Source organism: Syngnathus typhle, linkage group LG2 (genome assembly GCF_033458585.1).
Source record: "Syngnathus typhle isolate RoL2023-S1 ecotype Sweden linkage group LG2, RoL_Styp_1.0, whole genome shotgun sequence".
Classification (NCBI taxonomy): Eukaryota; Metazoa; Chordata; class Actinopteri; order Syngnathiformes; family Syngnathidae; genus Syngnathus; species Syngnathus typhle.
In genome coordinates, this window is record NC_083739.1 from 18,183,644 (window position 1) to 18,208,269 (window position 24,626).

Genomic DNA, 24,626 nt, shown 5'->3' on the forward strand with positions numbered 1-24,626 from the left:
TGTCCCATGTGATAGTAACAAAATCAATGCTTAGTATATAACTTTTGTTTTTATATCTACGTATTTGTATGAATTAAACTTCTGAAATTTATATTTAATGTTACATAAGACAAATTATGAAATGACCCAGATATATCAACTGCGTGTCTGTTCTGTGTCAAGAATTCAACTAGTTATGATTAGTTTAGGAGCCAAACAGTTGAAGCTTGAGTATATTAATTAGGCAAATAAAGATGACTCTTATAGCCATTTAAAGTTTTATGTAATGTTATGCAAGATAGGGATGGAAAAGGACAAAATGAAATTCTGTAATCCCATTTAATTCTTTCATTTTCTTAAATGCAAGATCAGAATTGACGACAGTGTATAAGGTTGTATTTTCTGCCAACTGACCAAGTGACCCAAGAGGAACAGCCGTGATGAATTGACACATCTTGCAGCAATCAAGGCGCATTAGGCATCAACTAAATACAGTTAAGCAGTTAATAATGAGATCAGCACAGGATAGGTTATCTCTGTATCTCTTAGTGTCAGTGACATTAAGACACCAAGGATGGGCCCTCTAATCACATTGTCCTCACTGATAGGTATAAACAAAGGCTCATCCACCCCCATAGAGAAACAAACCTGCCTAAAGGTGCATTTTCCAAGAGACTAGCAACCCAAATATTGCTTTTAGCATGACAGATTAAATGAACTGAACTGAAAAGTGTCTATTTATGCCCCATCGCTGATCAAATAATTTGTAATGATTAAGATTCACGGATTCTTCCGACACGGATCATTACATAGTGGCTGCAAAATTCAAAAAGTATAATTTTTCAGTCAAATATTTCAATGTGTGTATACCTGAGTGCCAACGACGCAAATGAGACGTACTTGTTGCACCTACTGTCAACCCCTCCACATGCATCCCCACCCCTCAGCCTTGACTCCCATTTCAAACACGCGAGTGGATTAGAATCCAGCGCCTCTCCATTGCATCACACCCGTGAGATGTCAGCTGACTGTCACAAATCCCCCATGACTCACAGCCAATGAGCGACATGACGCTGGTCAAACGCAAGAATGCATGATAGTAATTATTTTCCTTCAGGTCGTTGCTAAGATCTGTAACAATGGTGACTATAAATGTTGTGGGATCAATTCAAATTCTGGACAACAAAGTTAAGCAGCTTACCAGTTTAAAGTTGTGAAATGTTACTTTAAATAGATGCTACGGCTCTGTTGGAGATGCAGGCATGTCGCGCATAACATGATCAGAAGCATGGCTCTATATTTATCAAATCATGAGGCTTGTTGTGACGGGTGCAAAAAAAAAGGACGCCCACCTCAAGAAGTGCAACATGGTGCCGTACAAACTGCAGACCTGCGGACCTTCAGAACCTCCCAAGGATCCTAGCAAGTCAGGTAGGAAGCAGGCACATATACTTTATTTATTATGCTTTTAATTAACCAGGTTCGACCCAATGAAAGCAAAGATCTCTTTTCTAAGGGAGACTTGACCTACACTGGCTGCAACACTTATTTTCATTGGCGCTCTTCATTTTGGTGGATGCAATCATTGTTCTCCATGTCGCATTGCATGATGTGATGTAGTTGTTGCAAGATAAGAAATTTAAATCGACCATTCTCTCAGGCAGACCAGCGGTAGAGAAAACGGATGGGTGGATTGTCTTTTAATTGCCACCAAGATTCCCTATTAATATACTTTCACAATTCTTCGAAATCTTGTTTAAAATGCCAATGTGCTGACTGTCATTCTATTGCCGTTAATGTTTTTTATAGTGCTGTTAAATTGTTACACCTTAAATCTCAATTTTCAGGTTGCACTGAGTGCCCCAAGTTTAAATGGAGGACTTGGAGTTCAGCGTGGAAATCTGCGACCGCGACTGGCAATGCTTTTTTGAGATGTGCGAGGAGTGCGACTTGCATCCTCCATCGCTGGCGACAGCGGAAGACTCTGGGCTGAGTGATGGCGATCACACAAAGTCAGCACCGCTAGAACGTGCCCCAGAACCCCATCTGACCGGATGCTACTCAGAGGCCGAATGCTCTTTGGACAACATACATGACTGCAAGGGCTTGAACGTGAAGACCCAACTTGGTGAAACGGTCACCAGTGGAATGGAAAGCATCCTGTCGGGAAGTGAGGAAGATATCCACCTGCAGTCCGTCAATATGTTCTTTGAAGGGGTGACAAAGCGGCCAATCGCTGGCAAAAACAAAGCGTCAAAGCAGCAGGAGGATGGACTTTGCAGTAATGGGATGGAAGCCAGCTCCGAGCTGCCCGCCAGGGATGAAACAATAGGTGTTAAAAAGAACGACCTTGACAAAATGAACACTCTAAAAAAAGCCCAGCTTGTTTCTTATACTTTACAAGAACCTCCATCCTGCAGCTCAGAGCTCATGACTGCCAGGTCAACTCGTACTGAGTCTCTTCATAAACCTGAGGCGTCCTTCAGCCTTCATGTGTCACAAATAACCACAGTCAGCACAAAAGAAGTCCTTAGCCCATCATCATCACCGGCCACCATGAAAAGGAAGAGAAGGAAGAAGAGATCGCACAGCATGCCTTCATTCCAGAGTAGACTTGAGCGAAGGACAGATGACAAACAGAGTTTTTCTCCATCCTATCGTGACATCAAGGTATCATCCTCAAATGAGTTGCAAAAAACGGATGAGTTAGCCACAACCGTGTTCCCGTGTGGAGGTACCTGTCAATATGGAAGTAATCTAGTGATCTTCATTCATCCAAGTTGTGAAGACCAATTCAATCTAGAAGACAGAAGATCAAAAATCCAAGCACCTACTAGGGGAGCACACTTGGATAATGATGGGGATGATGTGGATGGTGGCCAAGGTGACACCCTATCTGCTGCTAAGTCCGTCCTGGCCGCGGAGGCTTTACATTCTGGCACAGACGAGCACGCATGGTGTCAAAGACAGACTGAGCACCAGCAACAGCTGGAGATGGAAACTCACCATCAGGACCAAAATAGCCATGACGTTTTGTCCGTAGCTCAAACACAGAAGTCAACCTTTCCCAATGCAGGACTCCAGAAGGGTGAAATCACTCGCTCTCCAGTAGATGAGATGGTAACCAAAGTCACCTGTGCTGAATTAACATCTGACTCCATGGAATTATCAGATCATAAAAGGATTTCATCAGAAAGACCTTCCGGTTTAGCTCTCAAGGAAACAGAACATCACGTAGAAAGGAATCAATGCGATAATAAAGACTGTGAGATTAGCTCTTTTGCCGATCATTTTACACATAAAGAAATAACTCCAGAGTATGAAAACAAAAGGCCTGTACAGTCACCATCCAATACAAATATTGCTGGCCCATGTTCACGTCCCTGTCAAGATCCCGATCCAGTTGATAGATGTACCTCAGTCATGGTCACACATGAAGAAAGAGCTCACGGCACAGGACAAATGAGAAGAGATTTAAAGGCCGGAGATGAGGCTGTGCTCTCAACGTCGTGTGCGCGTGAAGATACGCCAAATTCCAAACATCCGATTTTTGTCATGTCTTCTTTTTGGAGCGAAATGGAAAAGCTGACAATTAATGACATCATGGGTCTAAGGAAGACGAATAAGGAGACAGACAAGAGCAATTCCGGTCTTTCCTCCCAATGTGTTAAGTCCAAGGCACTGGCAGCTGGTGAGAACACTTGTGGCCATCTTGATTCCACTTTTTCAAAGCTGCTGTGGGAGAACGAACCTGTTGACGTGTATACCGACAAAGCGGAGGAGACTTCGTTCATTGGCTCACCCAGACAAGGAAGCCCACCAAAGAACCTCCGAAAGATATCGAAAAACGCAAGCGTGCACAATCTGCGAGCTTTAGATTCTCTGGAACCGCACAGCCAAGCAAAGAAAGGACGAACTTTACAAACGTTAAAAGAAGTTGAGGTGAAAGAAGTAGACGAACACAATCTAGCTTCGACGCGCAGCTATAGTTTCTCTCTTTCTGATATATTTCAATTTCTGCTTGGTGGAAAACAACAAATCCACAGCCGATCAGTGAAAAATGACGTCAACATGGATGGAAATTCACTCCCAGAAACTTACGATCATTTCTTTGCCGAGTTTGGTATAGAAAACTTCTTCTACCCTTTTGTTACAGAAGACGAGCGCACAAAGGCGCTAGAGCTAACCTCCGCACAGACAAATTTACACTTGCCAGACGCCTATGAGTATTTCTTTGCATCTTCTTCCGACGATTCCACAGGCGAGGAGGAGGAGGAGGATGAAAGTTGCGGTCCAGTGAGGGTGGTAAGCAGGTTTAGCCAAAAACTAAACACCACTCAAAACTTGACGGACAATTATGAGAATTTCTTTTGTGACAGTGACATGCGAGAGAATTTCTTTAGGACAGCGACATTCTCCTTCAGGAATTTTCATCTCACTGGAGGTGCGGTACAAAGCAAGAGGTCACTCCCATCATCAATTGTAGACGTGGGACAGAATACGCAAAGGGCGCATCGTTCTCATGATTTAGGGCACGTTGACTTTCCTGATTTCCTCATCCAACAAAGAGAAAACATGATCACCACACGGATGTTGCCACCACAACTACAACATGAAGACATAGGAAGAGCTGTTCCAAATCCAAGTAAATTCATAAAAAGCTCCTTTGGATTTTGCAATAAGAGGATTTAGATATTCAATATTTTCCTCTTGCCTCTTTTCTAATGCAATTGGTACCTAACTCGGCTTGAAGTGCTTCTACTCACTGTTGTGTGGACTTTGCTTTTTTTTTTTTACTATGCTTGCTTGGGATCGCTCTTCAGCTTCCTTTTGCCAAATTACAAAAACATGCATGCTATCATAATCAAAGACTAAACGGTCAGTAGGTGTCCCATGTGAATGGTTGTTTTTCTCTATGCGCCCAGTGGCAACAAGTCCACGGTACAACTCCTATATATAATCTAGCTCACAACAAAGCCTTACAGAAACTGACTGAGGTTAAAAACGTCCCACCATGCTGAATGGGAGCTGACATTCATAGTGAACACATCCAGATTTGAAAAATTAAAAATTAAAATATTGGGATGATTTGCAGCAGAAAACAATTAGATAAAACTTATGCTTAGCTAACTTGACTTAAAGTGTGTCCCGTGTCAGCGGAAAGGCTTTCTCTATTGGTTATTTAGTTTAGGCAGGTGAATAGGGAGACCGACTGTTTTATCCCACCATGGCCAGGGAGGATTGTATTGCAGTTATTTTTGCAGAACATGTTGGAGATGTGTCATTTTAACTGGGTCATTGTGTGACATGACAGGAAGTGCCAACATATTAGAATGCTCTAATTCTCAGCTGTAGTTGTACATTTGCCACTGATGGTGGCCATGTCCAGCTTCCACTGTGGAAAACTTTTTTACTTTGTTTACAGGGTCAGATGTAGCCCTGCTGCCTCTCAGACAATCAGATATGTGTCTGGTCTGTATTGCGTTCGCTTCCTGGGTGCTGAAAACAGCAAATCCGCAAGTTGGAGACACGTGGAAGGCTGGTATGTATGTTAAAACATAAACTCGGTGTTAAGCATGGGAAAAACATAATATTCGCAATCTGCGTTTGGATTTTTTTATTTAGTGTTAACCTTGATTTTTTTTTTGTTTACTTAAATTTATATTATTTGAAACTGAACACGGCTCAAGAATGTGTGATTAATTTTGAAGTACAGTTTTATATCAGTCGCGTGCTGACTGGTTTGTCATTGTCCTTTCCAACAGTTCTGCTGGCTAATGTAAGCGCTTTGTCAGCCATTCGATACCTGCGGAAGAACATTAAGGTGGAGGTGGAAGACGCTCAGAAGATAGAGCATCTTACCACACGCGGGGGTCCTTGATCACTTTACTAAGTCTTTTCCTTTTGGGAGAAAAATAAGCAAGTAGAAGTGACAGACTGACACTATGCTCTGAAGTTTGCTTTTACTATATCATGCTGACACAAGAAAATAATGCAAAAGTTGATAGAAGGCAATCCATGCAGCAAAAAAATAAATCGCTTCTCCTGAAGATTGAGAGGACAAAAGAATATGAGGGAGCAACACTGTTCCTGATAAGCTGGCTAGTTCTAAATTTGCTAGTTCAATCAGCAACAATTGCTGTCACCAAGAGCACCTAAATAACTTAGCTGACTAAAATTGCTAGCACCATTGAGAGAAATCAAACTTCATAGTAACAGATGTTTGTATTTTTGTTAAGCAGCTAACAAAGGCATGCCAATATTCTACAGCTCATACAAGTATACATGATTATCTTGGAGCAGAAAAAGATGTACCTGTGTATTTTGAGGAATTCCGCTGATGATGACATACTCCATTGTGCATGTCCAAGTGCCAACAAGTCCCTGTATGCTGCAAATCTCCATTTGGGCCAGAAAGTCTTTTCCTTTGTATATTGTATGTCTTCTGGCCCTGGTTAAAAACAGGAGCAGGTGAACAAAATCATCTTTCTTCCTCCCACTTGAACTGTTCCAGGCAAGCATTGCACAGCAAGTCATCATTATTTTATTTGAGGATGGCTGTCAATCAAATTTCTTTAGTCACCCAAGCATAATGCAACTAACTCTGAGATGGCGACCACTGAGGTGTTTGAAATCATGGTAAAACATCCGTTAAATTGGGAAGCCAAGAAAGTTGGCAGGCAACTTAGGTAGTTGCTGTGAAGTGGTTTGCCTTGCTGCATTTGGGGTGTGGCATCGCGTGTGGTGAGTTAATTCGATAAATAAATGCCACTTTGCACAAAAAGTAAATGCAGAATTGCAAACTACTTTTGTTGACTACTGATTTGAATATTTTAATGCACAAACAAAAAGGACCAAATCCAGTTTTTGGGACGGGCGTGCGTCTTTTTGGAATGACTTGTTTTAATTGGTCACTAAACATGCCTGGGAAAACGCCTATATATTTTGCTCAAATGTTGTAGTGAATGTTGTATACTATTCAAGCGCTAGAGGGCAGCATATGATCACGAGACATGCAGGAAAATGCATACGTTGACAGAAAAATATTGAAAAAGCATCTTATCCTGCTGTCCTTTCATGATTTAATCCTGCAGGTGAAAATGTAGAAAAACAAAATGTCTTATTTGATTTTTGATATGAAGCTATTGTATTTTAGTTGTTCTTGTTGTTGACCCCCTCTAAATAAATAAATAAATAAATAAATAAATAAATAAATAAATAAATAAATAAATAAATAAATAAATAAATAAATAAAGGAAACAGTGCAGAAAGGCCGAAAAAGTTGTTAGTGTGGAATGTGCACTATCCACCCATGTCATATCCATAGTTCAGTAATTCAGTGAATTTTATTGTAAAATTTACAATTTATATAAAAAAAAAACGTTTACAATGCAAATAGTAGTTTCAGCTGTCAAACTGTGTAAATGGCCAGGGACTTGTTTTGTCCACCATAGGTCAGCAAGCGCTCAGGACGATTCGTTTTTCAAAGAGAAATATTCCATGATAACTTAAAAGATAACAGGACACAAATAAGACCTTCAAAGTGACTTTGAGAGGCAGACTTTTTTTTAAATATATATAGTGCTTCTGCTTGCATTGGATATCACTAGATTGTGGAGATGTCCATTAAAAAGAAAAATCCAAATATCCATGCAGGTATAATAGAATTAGAAGACACAATTTACCAATAACTCATTTTATCAGTTTATTTTTTGAAAATATAAATAAACAAAAATAATAGACACCACACATGTTTCAGAATGAATGATGCAGTAATAATATTACACTTACATACAAAATAAACCTCTATTTACAATACAAAAAATGTACAGTATTTACAAAAATAATACAATAGATTCATTAGGAAGGGCCTGTGGAATGATTTTCTTGTTTGTTTTAATGAAAAAAAAAAAAAAACTGCTCTTCTGAACCAAACACAGCCCAAGCAAAAAGTACAATCATTTTACATCATTGTCAAACTAGTTTTCAAACTTATTTGGACTTTTGTATGCCTTAGTGTTTTTAGATACCCCCCCCCCCCTTCACATGCCTGCCACCACTAATACTTCTTACTCTCCTGTACGCTTACTGGACAACACAGCCTTGCGCTTGTTGGCTTTTATGATCCCTCTGATAGAGATCCGTTGTTTGCACACGTCCAGACAAGTGCCGGCCAATTGTTTTGCTTTATGACCATCTCTGGTCCGTTGCCATGGCACCAAGGCCCCTGGCCCCGCTGTTTAATCCACTCCAGTGTGTCGGAATTCCAGACGTTAGCTGATTCACTCCAGTGTGGCAATCACCCTCCCAAATGTTGTCGTAGTCTATTTCCTGGTCATCTGGTTCTGTGGGTCTAAGGTATGAATGAAGATCTGTCAGAGTGAGAAAGGATAAGATTTTAAGAAATTATTCAAACATGAGGCACAAGTCACTCATATCTGGTAAACATTGTCAACTGTTTTCATACTTGACAAACATCAACAAAAAAAAAAATCACAAAGCAGAGCATCACAAAAACTTGCAGCCACTTGCAATATATCAACCAAGGACAAAAGCAGTCAAACATAAGTTCCTGTCTTGTCTCACTACAAACTCCAATTTCAATGAAGTTGGGATGTTGCGTGAAATGTGAATAAAAACTGATTATTTAATTATTTGTAAATTATTTTCAAAGAGAAAACATTTTGCAAATATTCACTCATTTTGAATTTGATGCCCTCATGTTCAACACATTCCAACACAAAGCTGGGACAGGGACAAGTAACGTTTTACAAGTTACATCACCTTTCCTTTTAACAACACTGAAAAAACGTTTGGGAAGTGAGGACACAAATTGTTGAAGCTTTGTAGGGAGAAATAGGACGCTCTACTAGACACTCCTTAACTATGAAGCCATGCTGTTTTAATGCGCAGAATGTTGCTTGTGTCTCCCTTTTTTTTTATATAACTTGCCCCAAGTGCTGGCAAACCCAAACTGTGCCACAGGCTTAAGGTCAGGCTCTTATTTTCTTAAACCCAAAACCCATCTAAACACAGCTTTGTGGACCTTGTTTTATGCACTGAGAAAAGGGAAATCCCCAAAATGTTCCCACAAAGTTAGAAGCAAAATGACAATTTGATTACTCTTGTCCATGACATATTGTAGCTTTAAACAAAAGAATGTTTTGTCACACTCATGATCGCATTCCGTCAGTCCTTACCTGGTGAGTAACGATACATCTGAGCCGTGTTGATCCCACAGTTGGAGCGGAGATGTGCCTGTCAACAGATGAGAAAACACAAGAATGTCACTTCCCACTGTCAGCAACAACAAATATTCTCTTTCATCTGCGGCAAACAATAATATAAGACATCCACAAGAAATATATGCACACATTTATCATTAAGCGAGCCTCCCTTGCATGTTGTCCCACAGCATTCCAGAAACCAGAGCGCCCTGGGAGACGAGCGGCGCTTTCTTTCTCACCTGCTCTTGTCCTTTTGACGGTGCAGTCAGAAGCTTGAGCCTCGACACGGCCTCGACTCTCTGCTCCACTTGTCTCCGGGGGCTCTCAATCGCTAGGCCTGGAGTATGCCCTTGCGAGTTGGTCAGCACCAGGCTTCTCTTCTGGCTGTGCCTGCCCATCGGTGGGGTGCGGAGCTTGAAGGAAGAGGGTGGAACCCAAGAGCTTTGCTGCTGCTGGTGGTACAGATGAGTGGGCTCCTGCCAGCTCTCCTGTTGACGGAGATGATTTGGATTCTATGAGCATGATTGGTCATATCAATAAAAGTTTTCCATGCTTTAAAAAAATTGTGCAGCAGTCAACAAAATTCAATTCAAGTTGCCTAAAATTAATTTAATGAACAATGACTTTGGTTATAAAAGACTGACCGATTCACTTGCCCGTTGCTAATCGTTTCCAGACATGCACACTTCACGTCTTGTTTACATTGATGAAGTTGTGTTGCTGTAAATTGAATGATCAATGACCCACTTACCACTGGCCTTGCTTCATCCAAGGTAAAGATTTCGGGGCTACACGGCACATCGTAGAGTGGGGACAGGGGCTGGCGAGGAGCGCACATGTCTGAGTGTCGCTGCGGGACATTCAAGGAGTAGCCCAAAGACGTCCGAGTTGTGTTCCAGCTGTTTGACTGATCAGAAAAGACCCAGGTAATATGTTTAACGCAGGAACGTGTTTGTTTTTATTTTCATACATTTTGACACACTCTCTAAGATCCAAAGTATCATGTAACTGTTGTTTTGCTCATTGAGGTTCATAGGGCTGAAGGTTAACCGATTTCTACTCATTCATCTGTTGTCACGTCTAAGCTTTGCTTCCCACTACGACCGAGCTCGACTTCATGCACATGTCGTTTGTACAGTGACATGTAAGATAAGTCGATAGCCTCAAGGGGGAAACACTGTGAGCACTTATCAAGTTTAGAGGCCGGGCTGACTTATTACCTTGACAAGCAGGCCTTTCTCGAGGCGATGTGGACCAGGGTACGGCGTGCTGTACAGCCGAGGCAGGCCTCCGGAGCTCTCCACAGGCTGGAAGTAGGAGCTGTGCAGCGGCAAAGCTCGTGAGTCACGCTCAAGCTTGGTGTGGGAAGAGAAGCTGCTGGTCCTGCTTCCCAGGCGGGTGGTTTCGGTTGAGGAGGGTCGGCTGTACTGTAGGCAATAAGCCAGGTGGTTGTCAGCAGTGTAATGACACCGACTGTCATTTTAATTAGATGCGTGTGTGTGTCAGCGGCTGAGAAACAAGTCTTATGGGCCTTGTCCAGCAAAAGCTAATTGGAAGTTTTCTCTGCACTGCCTTTCTCTTGGAGGAATGTCACAAAACGTTCTGATGTGCTTCATTATTTCGTCAGTGTGCGTGCGTGAGGGAGAGATTAAAAATAAAGCTTCTACTACTGCTGAATAATCAGTTCCTGCATAAATGGGATCTTGTTTAGGAAAAAATTCCATCGTAATGGTGTTTTCTTTCCTCATCGGCCTTGAAGCGTACCACCTGAGACTATAACAGAAACAGGACTCTTGACCTTGCTTAATCATTAACGATGAGCGGGAAAAAAGGTGCTGCTTGGCTCCAGTAAAACAACCGAGAGAGTTTTTCTTATTGTTGACAATTTATGTCCTAAAATTCATTCAATGGTGGCAACTTACACAGAGAGGTTCCGAGTATCCTGGTGAGAGTGGGTTTTCATCATGAGTGGGGAACTGACGGCTCTGGGATCCACGTCCGCTCTGACTGAACTTGAGAGACTCGGGGTAGCCTTGACTGTTTCCACTCCACCTGTCAAACTGTGGTGACTACATGGGACACAAGTTTCCACACATTAGCAACAAACATTGAATAGCAATTCATACTAGTTGCAGCTAAGTAGTGCACTGGACTTTGCCTCAATCTCCTCAAGATGGGACAATTGTTTCCACACAATTGACATAATGGTAAAAAATACATTAAGTCACTATTCAAGGAGCTTTCAACCTCCCGAGTGTCTCAAGTGCACATTCAAAAGACGCATCACAAAGTAAGATTTCTCTGAAAACAAGTACAGGTCCTGTCCTAACTCAGTAAAAATAAACAGAATAATCATGCAGTCATTTTCCTCCATTCATTCATTTTCTGGAATGCTCATCCATATTAGGTTCACATGTGAGCTGGAGCCTATCCCAGTTGACACATTTACACCAATGGAAATTTAAGAGTCTTCACCGTACAATTTTAGGATGCGGGAGGAAGCCAAAGTACCCAGAGAAAACCCACGCAAGCACAGGAAGAACATACGTACAAGGAAGGCCGGAGCCAAGAATCAAAACTCAACCCTCAGATCAGTGAGGTTGACCACAAGACTATAGTGTTGCTCACAGTTTTATTTTTCCCGGTATGGATTTCATATTTATCCATCCATCCATTTTCTGAACTTTAGTCCCCACGGGGGTCGCGGGCGTGCTGGAGCCTATCCCAGCCATCATCGGGCAGTAGGCGGGGGTCACCCTGAACCGGTTGCCAGCCAATCGCAGGGTACACAGAGACAAACAACCATTTGCACTCGCACTCATACCTAGGGACAATTTGGAGTCTTCAATCGGCCTACCAAGCATGTTTTTGGGATGTGGGAGGAAACCGGAGTGCCCGGAGAAAACCCACGTGGGCCCGGGGAGAACATGCAAACTCCACACAGGGAGGGCCGGAGGTGGAATCGAACCCGCACCCTCCTAACTGTGAGGCGGACGTGCTACCCAGTGCTCCACCGAGCCGCCGATTTCATATTTAATAGAGAGCAATTTCATTTATAATCCTTCCAATGGAGCATAATGGCTTGCAGTCTTTATATTAACCAGTTTCAACTGAGCATTTGGAACTAAGTGACAAGATTTCATAAGAAAATATGACCCATAAACATACCTAAAAATGTCAAATAAAAATCAGCACTGTACACACAATTGATGAATGTCAAATGGAAGGAAGAAAAAAGATTTACGTCTTTTAGAAGTCGGGTAATTGCTGGTATCATTGATTTAGTCAACCTGGAAACTCGCAAAACAGGTGTATATAGATCTACTGCTTTGCTCATCAGCAGCTGTGAATAACGTGATTGTTTGGGCCTGTAAAAAAGTAAAAAGAAATGTCATGTCTCACCTCAGTGTGTGTTGGTGTGTAGATGATGTCATAGACCGGGGGCGGTGGGCTGAGAACGGGCACGTCAGCGACTTTAAAATGTTGGATCCAGTCGCAGAACTCTCTTCTATCCAGACAAGTCACCACTATGGGGTTGATGAGCTTCCCTAGCAACAGAAAAAAAGAGAAAGGGTGGGGTTGGGGGGGGGACAAAGCGTGTCATTCGATTCAGTCGTTCAGCGGAATGCGCCACGCTCAGATTGTCATTCATTGCGGATCAAACCAATTCATTCATGGAGGGTTGCACTTTGTGACGTTAGCGCATTCCTGCCAAAGTCCACTTGGGGTAAAATATGCATAACACTTGAGTGGGACACAATCTCAATATGTATATGCAGTTTTGCAGTTAAAGAGGAGTTCAACTTTTTAATAAGTTGTGAATCTGGGTATTCTCCTCTATGTGCTGTCAACACCGCACACGAAACAGATAAAAGCCTGTTTTGTTAGGTCGTGTTTTTAACATTAGGCTACTCCCCTACTTTCATTTTGTTTTGACAGAGAATAGAGAGAAAATTCAGCAGATCTTTTAAGAAACCAAATGTTTTTCTAAACCAAACTAATTCATGCACATGCTCTTCAGCTATCACAATATCCCAAACATGCTCTTTCCTCAGATTACTGATCAATCAGTGTATTGAGATGATATTGTTGCCACAGTTCCACACTTGTGCATCGTACTGACCCGACTGTGTGTTTATCTACCTTCAATCATAAAGGTGTTGGGCTTCACGTCTTGGCAGGGTGTGGTCACAGTGATCATGTTGAGTGGAAGCTTCCCCTGACAAAGATAACCATGAAACGTTTGATTAAACAAGGCATGCACACAACTCAGGAGATGGATGGATAGTTATTATTATTATTCTTGTGAATACCTTGTAGAAAAGGCCGTGCTCCTCTTCCGATAAGATGATCAGTGTTGACGTGTACATAACCAGTAGTCGGTCACTTTGTTGCTGTCAACAAGAATAGCACTATGTTTCCATCAAGTTGCAGAATTTGATTCATCTCATTATATCTTTAACAGCAGACTAAACATAGTAGTCAAATGTTCCGTGGACTGAATGTTCTTGACCTACAGTGTATAAACAAGTCTATTTTTCCACAGCTTTGAAGTTGCACAGGGCATAACGGCATTAAATTATTTTGCTTTAAAGCCAATGAAACCTGATAACATTTTGCAAACAGATAAGACGGAATGAGAAAAAGCACAGAGGTCATCTTGAGATCTAATCCAACCCTTTTGAAAACGTTTTAGACACTTTAATGATGTGCAGTGAGGCCTCGTGGTAAATTTGAGGCATTTAAAGGTCCTGAAAGCGTAGGTTATGTTTCCTCAACCTCGCATAGGGTGTGTCCACAGAGACAGCTGACATTCCAGCTGAGAGGTGAGTATAGTTGCTTCCCACACCTTAAATCTCGCGAGTTCCCACAGTGAATGATTCGCAACAATCCTGGCACGTTGTGGCTTGACTACTGTTTTTTTTTTGCCCCGCCCCCACCTGATACTGTACAACTTGCTACCTACCACCAAACTCCAACGTAGAGCAGTGATTCTTAAACTTGGGCCTGGGGACCTTTAGAGGGCTGAGTCATCAAAATGATTGCGGTATTTTATTTTTATGTGCAAACTTGGAGATGGGGAGTCGTGCAGTGGTAATAAAATAAAAGTACTCGACCAGCTACTTCTTCCTACCGCCGCATTGGGCCAATGAAAGCGCTGATGGGATTGTGACTTATTACATAGATCTGACTGCCGTGATATTGTGTGGCGAAAGTAAAACACGTTACACAATTTGAACAGTGACTCATCTCCTAAATTATTCAAGTCCTGTCAAAAATTCTATGATCCGAAACACATGTGACGCAACACCTTTGTATTTTCCCAGGAGGTTGGAAAAGAAAGATTGTGTATGCTCTGTTTGTACCTGACAGGGCAGGTGCTGCAAACGGACTTTGGTGACGTAAGTTATGGGGCCCAGGCTGTCCCGCTGCGAGCCCTCCCACTCATAGATGGGCTCCTTGTTGATAGAGTTTCTTAGCTCCTCTCTGCCTGCCGGCGTCTTCTCCTCATGGTTTTGCTACCAAAGACACAAAATACATCGGGGAAGTTAAACAACAAAGAAAACTCAAGCACCAATAAAGTGTGACACACTTGTGAGTGGTTAGGACTTAGATGACTACTATGATGCGGTCAAGGCCGTTCCCTGCGATTCAGCCCTGAGGGAGAGCCTGAAATGACCTACTTGAGTCACTACACACACACATCCTGTTTCTTTAGTGCTTGGAGAAAGATTTTCTTCCCCACCAGCACAATTAAAAAAAAACATTTTTTTCTATCTAAAACTTGAGAACTTTAAATTACACACACACACCATTCTAAAATAGCATTACAATTCCCATCAGGGGCAAATGTGACAGGCTGTTTGTGAGAACTTACTTTGACTCTGGTGTAGTTTTCCGGTGCGATAGCATTGCCACCATTGGCTTCAATGTTTTCTTTAAGAAGGCCAAACCATCGGTCCATTTCTTCTTGGTTGGCACAATAGACAATGATGGGGTTCAGGCTGACACCTGTGAGGAACAAATGGAGGTGGGGGTTGTCATTGCCCAGATAGCTTTGCACTCAAGAGGCTCCCATTTTTCTCCACGTGTTGTGTCTACAATGCAATAAGTGTTAACATATGTGCAAGCCCACACGTCACACAGTTTTGCTGAAGATCCCCACAAGAATTTCAAATCATAGCGATCTTGTCCTCCCACACACTGAGAGCCCGGAAGGAATGAGAAAAACTTTCCCTCTATCAGTTGAGCACATACCAGAGATAAACAGCAAAGATGTTTTATTTAATTCTGCTGGAGATGAATCCTTTTGAAAACGATTACATATCTCACTGTGTCAAAACTGAGCATTATTATCTTCTTGATTTGACTCATTAGATTGTGCAAGTTTGGATGGAGCGTGGGTTAAAGCGGGCTTTGGGACTAAAACGCATTGCTAAAGCTAATAAATTACTCTTAAGCATCTTTCGGAACACTGTTAACAGTTCCTGGAAGTTGTCTCTTTCGCGCCGTTTGCTTCGTCATGCTCTTTACCCGCTGCCACTGCCGTTGACATTGATTTGTGTTTTCAGCAGTAGGGAAAGGAAATGTCTCACATTCATCGCTACATCAGCTCTCTCACTTGACTCAGACTTTCGCCACACTTCCTCCACATGTGTGCTGTTGTCGATGCCTCACATGAAGTAAATAAACTTTCAGAGCGAGTGGGAACAATGACTACCAAGCTTGTTCTGGGAAGCCAAGGGCAATATGAATGTGAATAGAAATATGCCAAATATGTGAGAGCATTTTTTTTAGTTTCAGTGACCCACTGATATGCCCGCAATGGATTAAATTCCCCCGATTTCTAGCTTTGCTGTCCCCTTATTCAATTCAGGTTGTAACCTGCGATCTCATTATCGTTTGGTAGAAGATGCATTCACAGAGATGTAAATCATTAAGATTTGTCTAATTGATTACCCAGTATGGAATTGAATTGTTTGTGTTAGAGATGACGTATGCTGTGTAACAGCTGAGTAAGTAGACGGATTGCATAATAGTGAGAGTGAGACATTATGGAAGTGACACTGACAAATTAATTTCAATACATCAGACTTCCTCTGTACTTTGGAATACATTACAAGTTAACATGTATACCGTTTCCCAACAAAAGCATTTAACTTCCACACAGTTTTCCTGTGGATCCACAGTTAAAGAGTCAAGTGGTATTAGTTTGGGGAATGTATGGTAGATTGGTGCCAGAAGTAAGAGTGATAGCTGAGCTTTTCTGTGCGACAGCTGGCTTCTGTGAACTGCACCTGTTGTCTAACAAGTGAGGCAGCTTTAGGCCCCTGACCAAGGTTAAAGGGGACCCAGCTCTAGTTAGTCTGGGGGTTGAGTAGAGGTGATGAGGGTCACGGCACCTTTGAATAACCGGAATGTGACAACAGGAAATCATTCCAGCATGAATCTTGTGAGTGCAAATCCCGCATTCGCAGTAATATAAAAAGTCACTTTGCAATTCGTATTGTATTAAAAAAAACAATAACTGCAATGCTATAATACAAAAATGTGACGACAAAACATAGCATGCTCACCATTTATTTGAAAAGCGTATTCAATGGGTTGGCTGTGGTTGCAGTTCTGTTGCAGGTTGCAGATGGTGAGCTCCTTCAGTGGAAGAGTTCCCTGCACACAAAACAGAAAAAAAAGAGGACTCATCCGTCATTTTCTGTACCATTTGTTGGTAAAACCAAATATGAATGGTTGTCTGCTTTGTGTTTTAACTTTCGATCAATCAGTCACCCCTTAACATGTTCTGACAAGAAGGCTTCCTTTTCCAAACTGAAACGGAGTTTCACCAACCCCGCCTTGTAAATGCCGTCATGTATGTACGACTAGACGAGCACTTTGACGAAGCGTTCGGATGATTAATGACTGCTCATGCTTCAGTAGACAGGCGAGGAAACATAATCATACTTTCTGTTTACCAAGACACCGTCGGTTGATAAGATAAGTACGTCAAAAGCAGTGACGGCATGACTTTGACCTCTGATTCCAGTGAACATGAAACCTCGTAAAAATGCTGACGTAGTCATGTGAGCATGGATTTGAAGGAATGAATGATGCTGAAGGGAAAACAAAACTTACCTGGTATGTCAATCCAGGAGTGTTGTTGGACACAAAGTGAAGGTGTGTCTGGAAGAGATCCAGGTAGCAATCGTGGATATCCTGCAGAGGCAACATGAGAAGCTTAAAGTCAAGCTGGACTTGTCACTGTCATTGGTCTTTTTGTGATTACGTTACAGGTGGCGAGCCTGCCGAGCAATATGAGACTTTGAAGACATCAAGATTGCATTGAGGAACCACGTCATGCAACGCTAAAAATAATAACCCATGATAGACAAACTGTAAAAATATAGTGATAATGATAAAATAGTGATAGTGATTAAAAAAAAAAGTCCCTTGCAACTTTTTCGTTTTTTCTGAGAAGAATTATATCGCAGTGTCATGCGCTAGACGAAGAAAAACTCATTTTTAAATCTGGCTTGTCGTGTCAGCCGTGTCATCAATGGCTTCAAGGAAATTAGGTTGTGTAATGTTTGGCTTCTGAGAAATAGTAGGAATTATTTGAGTCTCACAATGTGATTACAGAAACATTCTTGGATGGTTTCTTCTGGTCTCTTTCAATGCTTCATTGATTGGCCAGAGCGTAAGAAACATGATTACCTTATGTGTTTTTTTTGTTCAGTTTTTTTAATTATTGCGTCCAGTTTTCCATCCTTTACCTCATTTTTTTGTTGTTGTTCTCCACAGAATTGTGTCACAGTGCTGATCAATTAAACTTTGCACAAGTTGTCCTCTATCAGGATGTGGGATCAGAAGAGCAAGTTTGTACCCTGAGGTTTTTTTTTTCTTCCAGAGATGTTTCACAATTATGACTCGGCAAAGCATGTCCAAACATAAGCTGCGGAACCGATTGGATTGTTCACGGCAAACCACCATGTCAGTTGCATCACCGAGTTTCTGTGTTTTAATGTTCGGCCAGTAACTTCCTGCGAGGCTGCACCTGCACCTTGCTTTTGACACTTTCCTGTTTGCTACAGATGCGTCATCGGAAGCTCGAGCCCTGTTTTAGTTTTCTTTTGAAGCACTTAATTAAAGTGGATAATTTATGATCAAATTATCAGTTCTACTCACCTGGCAGTGCAAGAAGCGAAAACGAACTTTGGAGCTGTGAATCAGCCGCCCATAATTCTTCACGTTGATGCTGCTCTTTTTCCAGCCGCTGGCCGGGTCGTAGGGGAAGGGGGGATCCCATTTGATGTTCTCGATGGTCTGCAGGTCTTTGGAGGACATTTCCTGCAACCAGAGCTCTGATTAAAACCGACATTGCATGAGCACACGATAGGGACGGTGGATTGAGTTTTTACCTTCCTCGGGGTGACGGTGCAGAGGATATTGATGATGCTGTTGGACTTCTCCTGACCCTCTTGGGGGTTCTTCTTGCGAAATAGGCGACTGCTGCGCAAGAGGGAGGAATTCTTGTCAGCTCTTTTTCCTCTAGAGTTTATTATTTTGTTTCCCAAGTGCATTTTGCCGAGGCATTTCCTGTTTACAGGCGTTGCCTGTCATCCACTGCTGTCCCCGGGAGATACAGTCAAGATTCTAAGCGTTAATGATCACATTTACACTTGATTTTATTGTTTCAAATTCCAAATCATGTGCAGACAATGAGAGGTGGGTCGTAACGTGCTATATTTACCCCACTGCATTTTTAAAGCAACTTTTGGAATTTGGATGCAACATGCGTTTTACTTCAACTTGATGTGTTTCTTAAGAATAATTTCTAGTTTTACTGTTACACTGAGCAATTCACGGTAGCTTTTATTTTAAAAGATTATTGCTCTTGCGTAGTCTATTTGTTTTGATTCGTCAGACTAGGGCGCTGTCACATGACTCATCATACCAACATAACCATTTGTGACGTTTGACTCCATTTCACATATCAAACAAAGCCAGCCAGTCACGACAGCGTGAAATTTCACGTGAAATATGGCAGAAACAATGGCGTGTAACTAATAGTTAGAACATTACCGGGCGGACTCCCAGCCAAAAGTACCTAGAGTTGGACAAGGCAACAGGAATGCAAATTTTGGGCTCCTCTACCCACCTCCGCAGACAACACATCCTAATTATACCTCCGTCTTCATTCCATCAATGCCAGACATTTACCTAATTAGAACAATTGACCCCTGGGCTGCTGATATGCAGAAGAAAATCAGCATTCAATGATCCTCTTTGTTTTGCATGACCCTCACCTCTGACCATTAGTGTCACATCTTCATGAGGAAGCACCCTCACTGCCTGATAATGCACTCAAGCATGCCTGGTGCAGTCTCACATTGAAGTTGATCTGCTTATCTGTGCGTATATGTCTATATACAGCTATGCGCAACAATGTGGGCCTTTGTCTGCGTGGTGGGAATCAAGTTCTGTCTAATCAGGAAGTCACTGACCAGCGTCAATCATTTAAGGCCAATGGTGCTTGGTCGCTACGCTTTTTTGCTTTGTTTCAACAAAGACAAAAGTATGCTAATGATACTCCCAGATGCAATTTGTGGGCATGGTATATTAAAAGAATGTGCATACTGTGCTAAGCAAGCAGTGCATTTACACACCTAACATCCTCTAGCCATTGCTGTGGCATTTAACCACCACGGAACAGGAATTTACTGTGCATACTTAAGGCATTGATCCATCTTGGAAAGTGTGCTGCTGCTCTGTGTGTGCGTGTGCGCCAGCGCAGTTGTTTACAAAGACAAACCACATTAAAAGCTTCTGTGCAAAATGGTGAAAACCAGAACCTGAATCATCACACAATGCAGGCTCCAAGAATTGGTGCAAATAGGAATCAGATGTGTGGATCCAACACTGACTACTGGGGCATGTCCAGACATATAATCCATTGGGATTGAGCAGAACTACTAGATAAACCATCGATTAAGGTTAAGATGATGACAAGCTGATTTTGCTCCATTGGGATCACAGATTTTTCCTTAATAAGAATAACTGGCCCCATGTCAACGGGACCATAATAAGGGGGGTCATGGCCTGATTTTGTTGTTGGGTCACTAGAATCTCTGACAGCTGGCAGATCATCTTCACACTCACAGAGATGTGCGGAGGAAGCAAATAGTAACCGGATCGTTGACATACAGGGCCAGAGGGCCACCAATCAGACACGTCTCGGAACTAAAGCCACTGCTGGCACTATCCCGTGTTACTATGTGATCCTGAAAATGAACAAGCCCTCATTCTTAAAGCCTGACAAATGCCAAGAATTCTTTCCATTCAAGATCATGGGCAAAAATAAAAACAGAATAAAGGGAATTTGCACAGCGTACCTTGGTTACCTAAAGACTAAAACAAATTCCTTGAAGATAGTACTCACCTGTTCCTCCGGATGAAACTTTTGCCAGAGAAGGTGAAGTTGTCCTGGGGCACACATGAAATGCTGCTCCCCATGATGCCACTCTTTGTGTGCTCCTGTGAGTGTCCTGGGTGGAAAAAGTGCGTGATGTTCCTAAATAGTCCGGCAGGGCAGCGTAGTGCGCGCCGTGCTCAAGTCAGACTAAATAAAAAACTGCGCGTAGGCTGACTGTATAGTGAGCGTGTCTGCCTAAAGGGGCGGGGCTTGGGGTAGGTCATGTGTGTGAATAATCAGCTCGGCTCACAGCCTCACACCTTTTCAGACTTGCCTCTGTCTGTTAAATCTATCCTGGCAGCTACAAAGACAAGTCTCACAAGTGTGCCGTTTCACACCTCCAAGAAGACAAATGGGGCTCATTGAAGGTCTCCATTGAAAAAATTGGTGGTCACTGCAAACGGGCTGGATAGTTTGTGTGAAGATGGGAGTGATTCTTCAGTGGCATACCCAGACATGAACACAGCTGCCCACTTTGAGAAATCTGTTCTTTTTTTTTTTTAAATTATGTTTTCTAGGAATTCCTATGTGACACAATTCATTTTCACAATATCAATGACAGAAAAAGGCAGGTCGTTGGAGCAGGTATGTGACATGACACCCTCCTATCATGTTTTACCCTCGGGCAGGCAGTCGTCTGCAATGTGAGGCAAGGATTTTTAAACAGGACTCTTGTGTATTTTAAAGGTTCTATTTGCATATGATGGAAGTTGCGTATGCAAAGAGCTGCTACCCAGTTTGCATATAAGGAGTTCGCACCTGAGAAATAAATACCAAATGAAGTCTATAATGGTACATTTAGAGTCTTTTAATAGAATGTCTCAACATTTAATGCAAAATAAGACCACATTTAATTCAGATTCTGGTCAAATGCAGATTGTAAGTGAATTTGTATAGCTCCTTGTTGATTCTGGTGTAAAAACTTGAACCCAGTTGGCCAAGTTCGGAATGATTTGGTACAATACAATGGAACAGAATATAAGCGTTCCTCTCAATTTAATTTTCTTCATGGAACTTTCAAATAAAGTTATAAATGATTCATCATACGACTAACAATATGTTCCTATGTTCCTTTCCAGAGAAAGACTTGATAAACAGGGTATGTCTAGTCTTATCAGTCACACAGGTATGAAACGTGAGCCAACTACTTTGTTTGTTTTTAAATCACACACACACCATCATATACGGGAATCGAACCCATGGTACCTGCACACAAGACAGGGGAGTGTACCACTATACCATCAGCCATCCCCTACGTGAACCTAGTTCTTTTGGTGTTTGCAGCCATCTTAGACATCAAATCAAACGTGCAGCTCATTGGCAACTAACCTGTTGAACTGGTTGCAAAACCGATGCGCCTGAGGCACCAACAGTCTGAGCAGTTGTTATCACTTTGACATAAACCACAAGTTTATTGTTCCCTGGATCTTTGATGGGCTCCGCAACCGCCTGGTGACAAGGTCAACAAAATTAGATTCAACGAACAAGGTACAGCCGACTGATTGAGCTGTTTGTGTGCTAATATGACATAATATTGGGTTGGATAAGATTAACACGAGTCTTTAAACTCATCATTAGATAATTAGCACACAGAAGGCTTTGTTATGGATGGAGGTACACATTAATAAATAAGGAACGTCTTAGAAAAGCAGCTATTCCAGAAACAGGTCCAAAGAGGTCTTTAAATCAATGGCAACATCTGGATTGTTTTCCTCACAAGTTTCATTTATACATTCAGCAACTATAACAAATATCTGGTGAGATGAATTATAAGAGTATGATGTGAAATGTGACAGTACGGTGACTCATACATCTCCAACAGTATTCCTCAGGAGCACAAGGAAGTCGACATCTTGCAAAATAGTCCTGGGGTTTTCTGCATTATGTCATTTCAGTTTTCCATCCAAAGTTTCAAGTAGGCTTCATCATCCAGCCAAAAAAAGACTCCAGTAAGGGCAAGAAACTTACTCATATCACATCATCACAGTCCATCAGTGATTCTTAAGCAAATGAGTGTGTTGTGAGTGATTTGTTTTGCAAAATGATCCAATTCCACTTAACTGGTCTGAAAATATATTACTCCAAGAAAAGGCGGCACAGTTGGTCTGAAAATATATTACTCCAAGAAAAGGCGGCACAGTAGTTAGCTAATCTGCATCATATTTCAGAGGTTGCAGGTTCGGATCGTGACTCTGGCATTCCAGTGCGGAGTTTCATGCTCTATTCCAAAACTTTGAAGGCTCTCTTTTCTTTCTTTCTTTCTTTCTTTCTTTCTTTCTTTCTTTCTTTCTTTCTTTCTTTCTTTCTTTCTTTCTTTCTTTCTTTCTTTCTTTCTTTCTTTCTTTCTTTCTTTCCTTCCTCCCTCCCTCCCTCCCTCCCTCCCTCCCTCCCTCCCTCCCTCCCTCACTCACTCACTCACTCACTCACTCACTCACTCACTCACTCACTCACTCACTCACTCACTCACTCACTCACTCACTCACTTACAATTGAGAAAGTGCATTTAAACTACGATACAATTCTTGATTCATAATTGTCGTCTGGAACTCTTCCTGCTATACCAGGAAATACTACACATGGGATGTTGATATTTTTTTTCCATTTTCAGAAAGATTTCTCAGTTTTGACCAGCAATGAGGAATTTCTATCGAAATTTACATTTTTAAACCAAGAATTGAGCTCGCCTACTGAGAAGTCAATAACAGTCTTGCTCACACATAATGTTAAAAAACATACAGACACAATCATGATTTTATGGTATTCGTTTTCCTTTAAAGGTATAGTAGCTTGGCTGACACTGTGGAGATACACTAAAGTGACTTTCCAGAAATCATGCCAAGTGTTTTTGACCAAGAGATCTTCAGTTATCTTAACTGACTTTGCACTGCATTGCATCACTGATTATGAGTTGACAAATGTGAAACTGGCAAGACGAAACATGCATGTTTCATATTGCTCAATAGGGCCGGCCGGCAACATGAACAAGGTGTTTTAGTAATATATTGCATGAGTTTGTTGCTTTATGTGTCAAACCCTTTTTATTCATCTTTTCCAATAGAGACCAAGCAATACAATCCTAATCTTCCTCCCTCCATGTGTGGTGGCTTCCACTGAGAACTCACTCCCTGTTGTTTATCTAGACTCAGCGGGTGAGAGAGACGGTGCTAAAGTCACACCTTGGCCCACTTAAACGGAGCCTTGGTAGGAGAGTCCAAACATCAGGTGTCCAGTAGAAACTGCAACGTGCTAAAGTTCTCACACGGGACCGGCATAAAGGAATCTTAATTGCACCCTGGTCCTCCTTTGAAGGCAAGATAGCTCAGTCAGTTCAAGCACTTCGTTCCTTAAATTCTGTTTGTATGTGATAAGCACCAAATTGGAGAATCAACTAAAAGTGCACTCATTTCTCTCAGCCAACCATCAATATTCGGACAGGAAGTCGCATATTCCAATAAATGAGTTGAAATTTTGATAATTCAAGTATATCAGAGAGTGAGTTATACTATAAAGGGCGTAGTCAAGCACCAGCTAAAAAGACAATTATCATATTTTTCCCTCCAAAATAGTATTGCTTAGCCAACACAAATAGCAGGTGGGTATTTGCTGAATTTAGTGTAAACAAAAATTTCATCTTTAATTTCAAATCAGAAATTGTAACCTCTTCTATGGAGGTCAATGAAGTGTATTACATAATATACTTCAATCACCTCCAGAAATGCTTTTATGACACAAATATACTTTTTTTCCACTCATACTAATTTAAGACTATACATTTGGCTCTTTATTTCTAAAACATTACATTTTCTGTTGCTCTTACAGAAAATTGTGCGTTATTTCCATAGCTGAACCAAAATATCTTGAGATTTTTTCTCCTATAGTTTATAGTGTCAGTTAACGTCCATGCACACGCAAACATTTGCTTTCACATGTACATAATATACAATGTTACTTGT

At 41.7% G+C, this 24,626-nt stretch overlaps 2 protein-coding genes and 1 long non-coding RNA gene across 5 annotated transcripts in view; 1 reads left to right on the forward strand and 2 right to left on the reverse strand.

Moving 5' to 3' along the window:
* LOC133150426 (uncharacterized) overlaps positions 1–1,929 on the reverse strand; it is a 33,961-nt gene extending 32,032 nt beyond the window's left edge. For both annotated transcript variants that reach the window (XR_009713766.1, XR_009713767.1), the window contains exon 1: positions 1,181–1,929. This is a non-coding gene — a long non-coding RNA (uncharacterized LOC133150426). The remainder of the gene's footprint in view (positions 1–1,180) is intronic.
* LOC133150420 (PPARGC1 and ESRR induced regulator, muscle 1) lies at positions 1,107–9,524 on the forward strand. The gene is made up of 5 exons (XM_061272938.1): positions 1,107–1,410; positions 1,827–4,624; positions 5,405–5,521; positions 5,745–5,852; positions 9,395–9,524. The coding sequence occupies exons 2-5, from the start codon at positions 1,852–1,854 to the stop codon at positions 9,481–9,483; spliced, it is 3,087 nt and encodes a 1,028-aa protein (XP_061128922.1). The 5' UTR covers positions 1,107–1,410; positions 1,827–1,851; the 3' UTR covers positions 9,484–9,524.
* Positions 7,672–20,838, reverse strand: plekhn1 (pleckstrin homology domain containing, family N member 1). 2 transcript variants are annotated; one of them, XM_061272944.1, is made up of 16 exons: positions 20,641–20,838; positions 18,620–18,707; positions 18,387–18,548; positions 17,337–17,417; positions 16,784–16,874; positions 15,085–15,218; positions 14,573–14,725; positions 13,520–13,600; positions 13,350–13,425; positions 12,609–12,754; positions 11,129–11,275; positions 10,427–10,633; positions 9,958–10,113; positions 9,446–9,694; positions 9,180–9,237; positions 7,672–8,351 (listed from the first exon to the last, which is right to left on the reverse strand). In XM_061272944.1, the coding sequence occupies exons 1-16, from the start codon at positions 20,712–20,714 to the stop codon at positions 8,167–8,169; spliced, it is 2,088 nt and encodes a 695-aa protein (XP_061128928.1). In that variant the 5' UTR covers positions 20,715–20,838; the 3' UTR covers positions 7,672–8,166. The 2 variants fall into 2 exon arrangements, with proteins under 2 accessions (XP_061128928.1, XP_061128927.1); XM_061272943.1 differs by having other exon boundaries at positions 18,620–18,710; positions 20,641–20,837.
* Between the last annotated feature and the right edge of the window lie 3,788 nt (positions 20,839–24,626).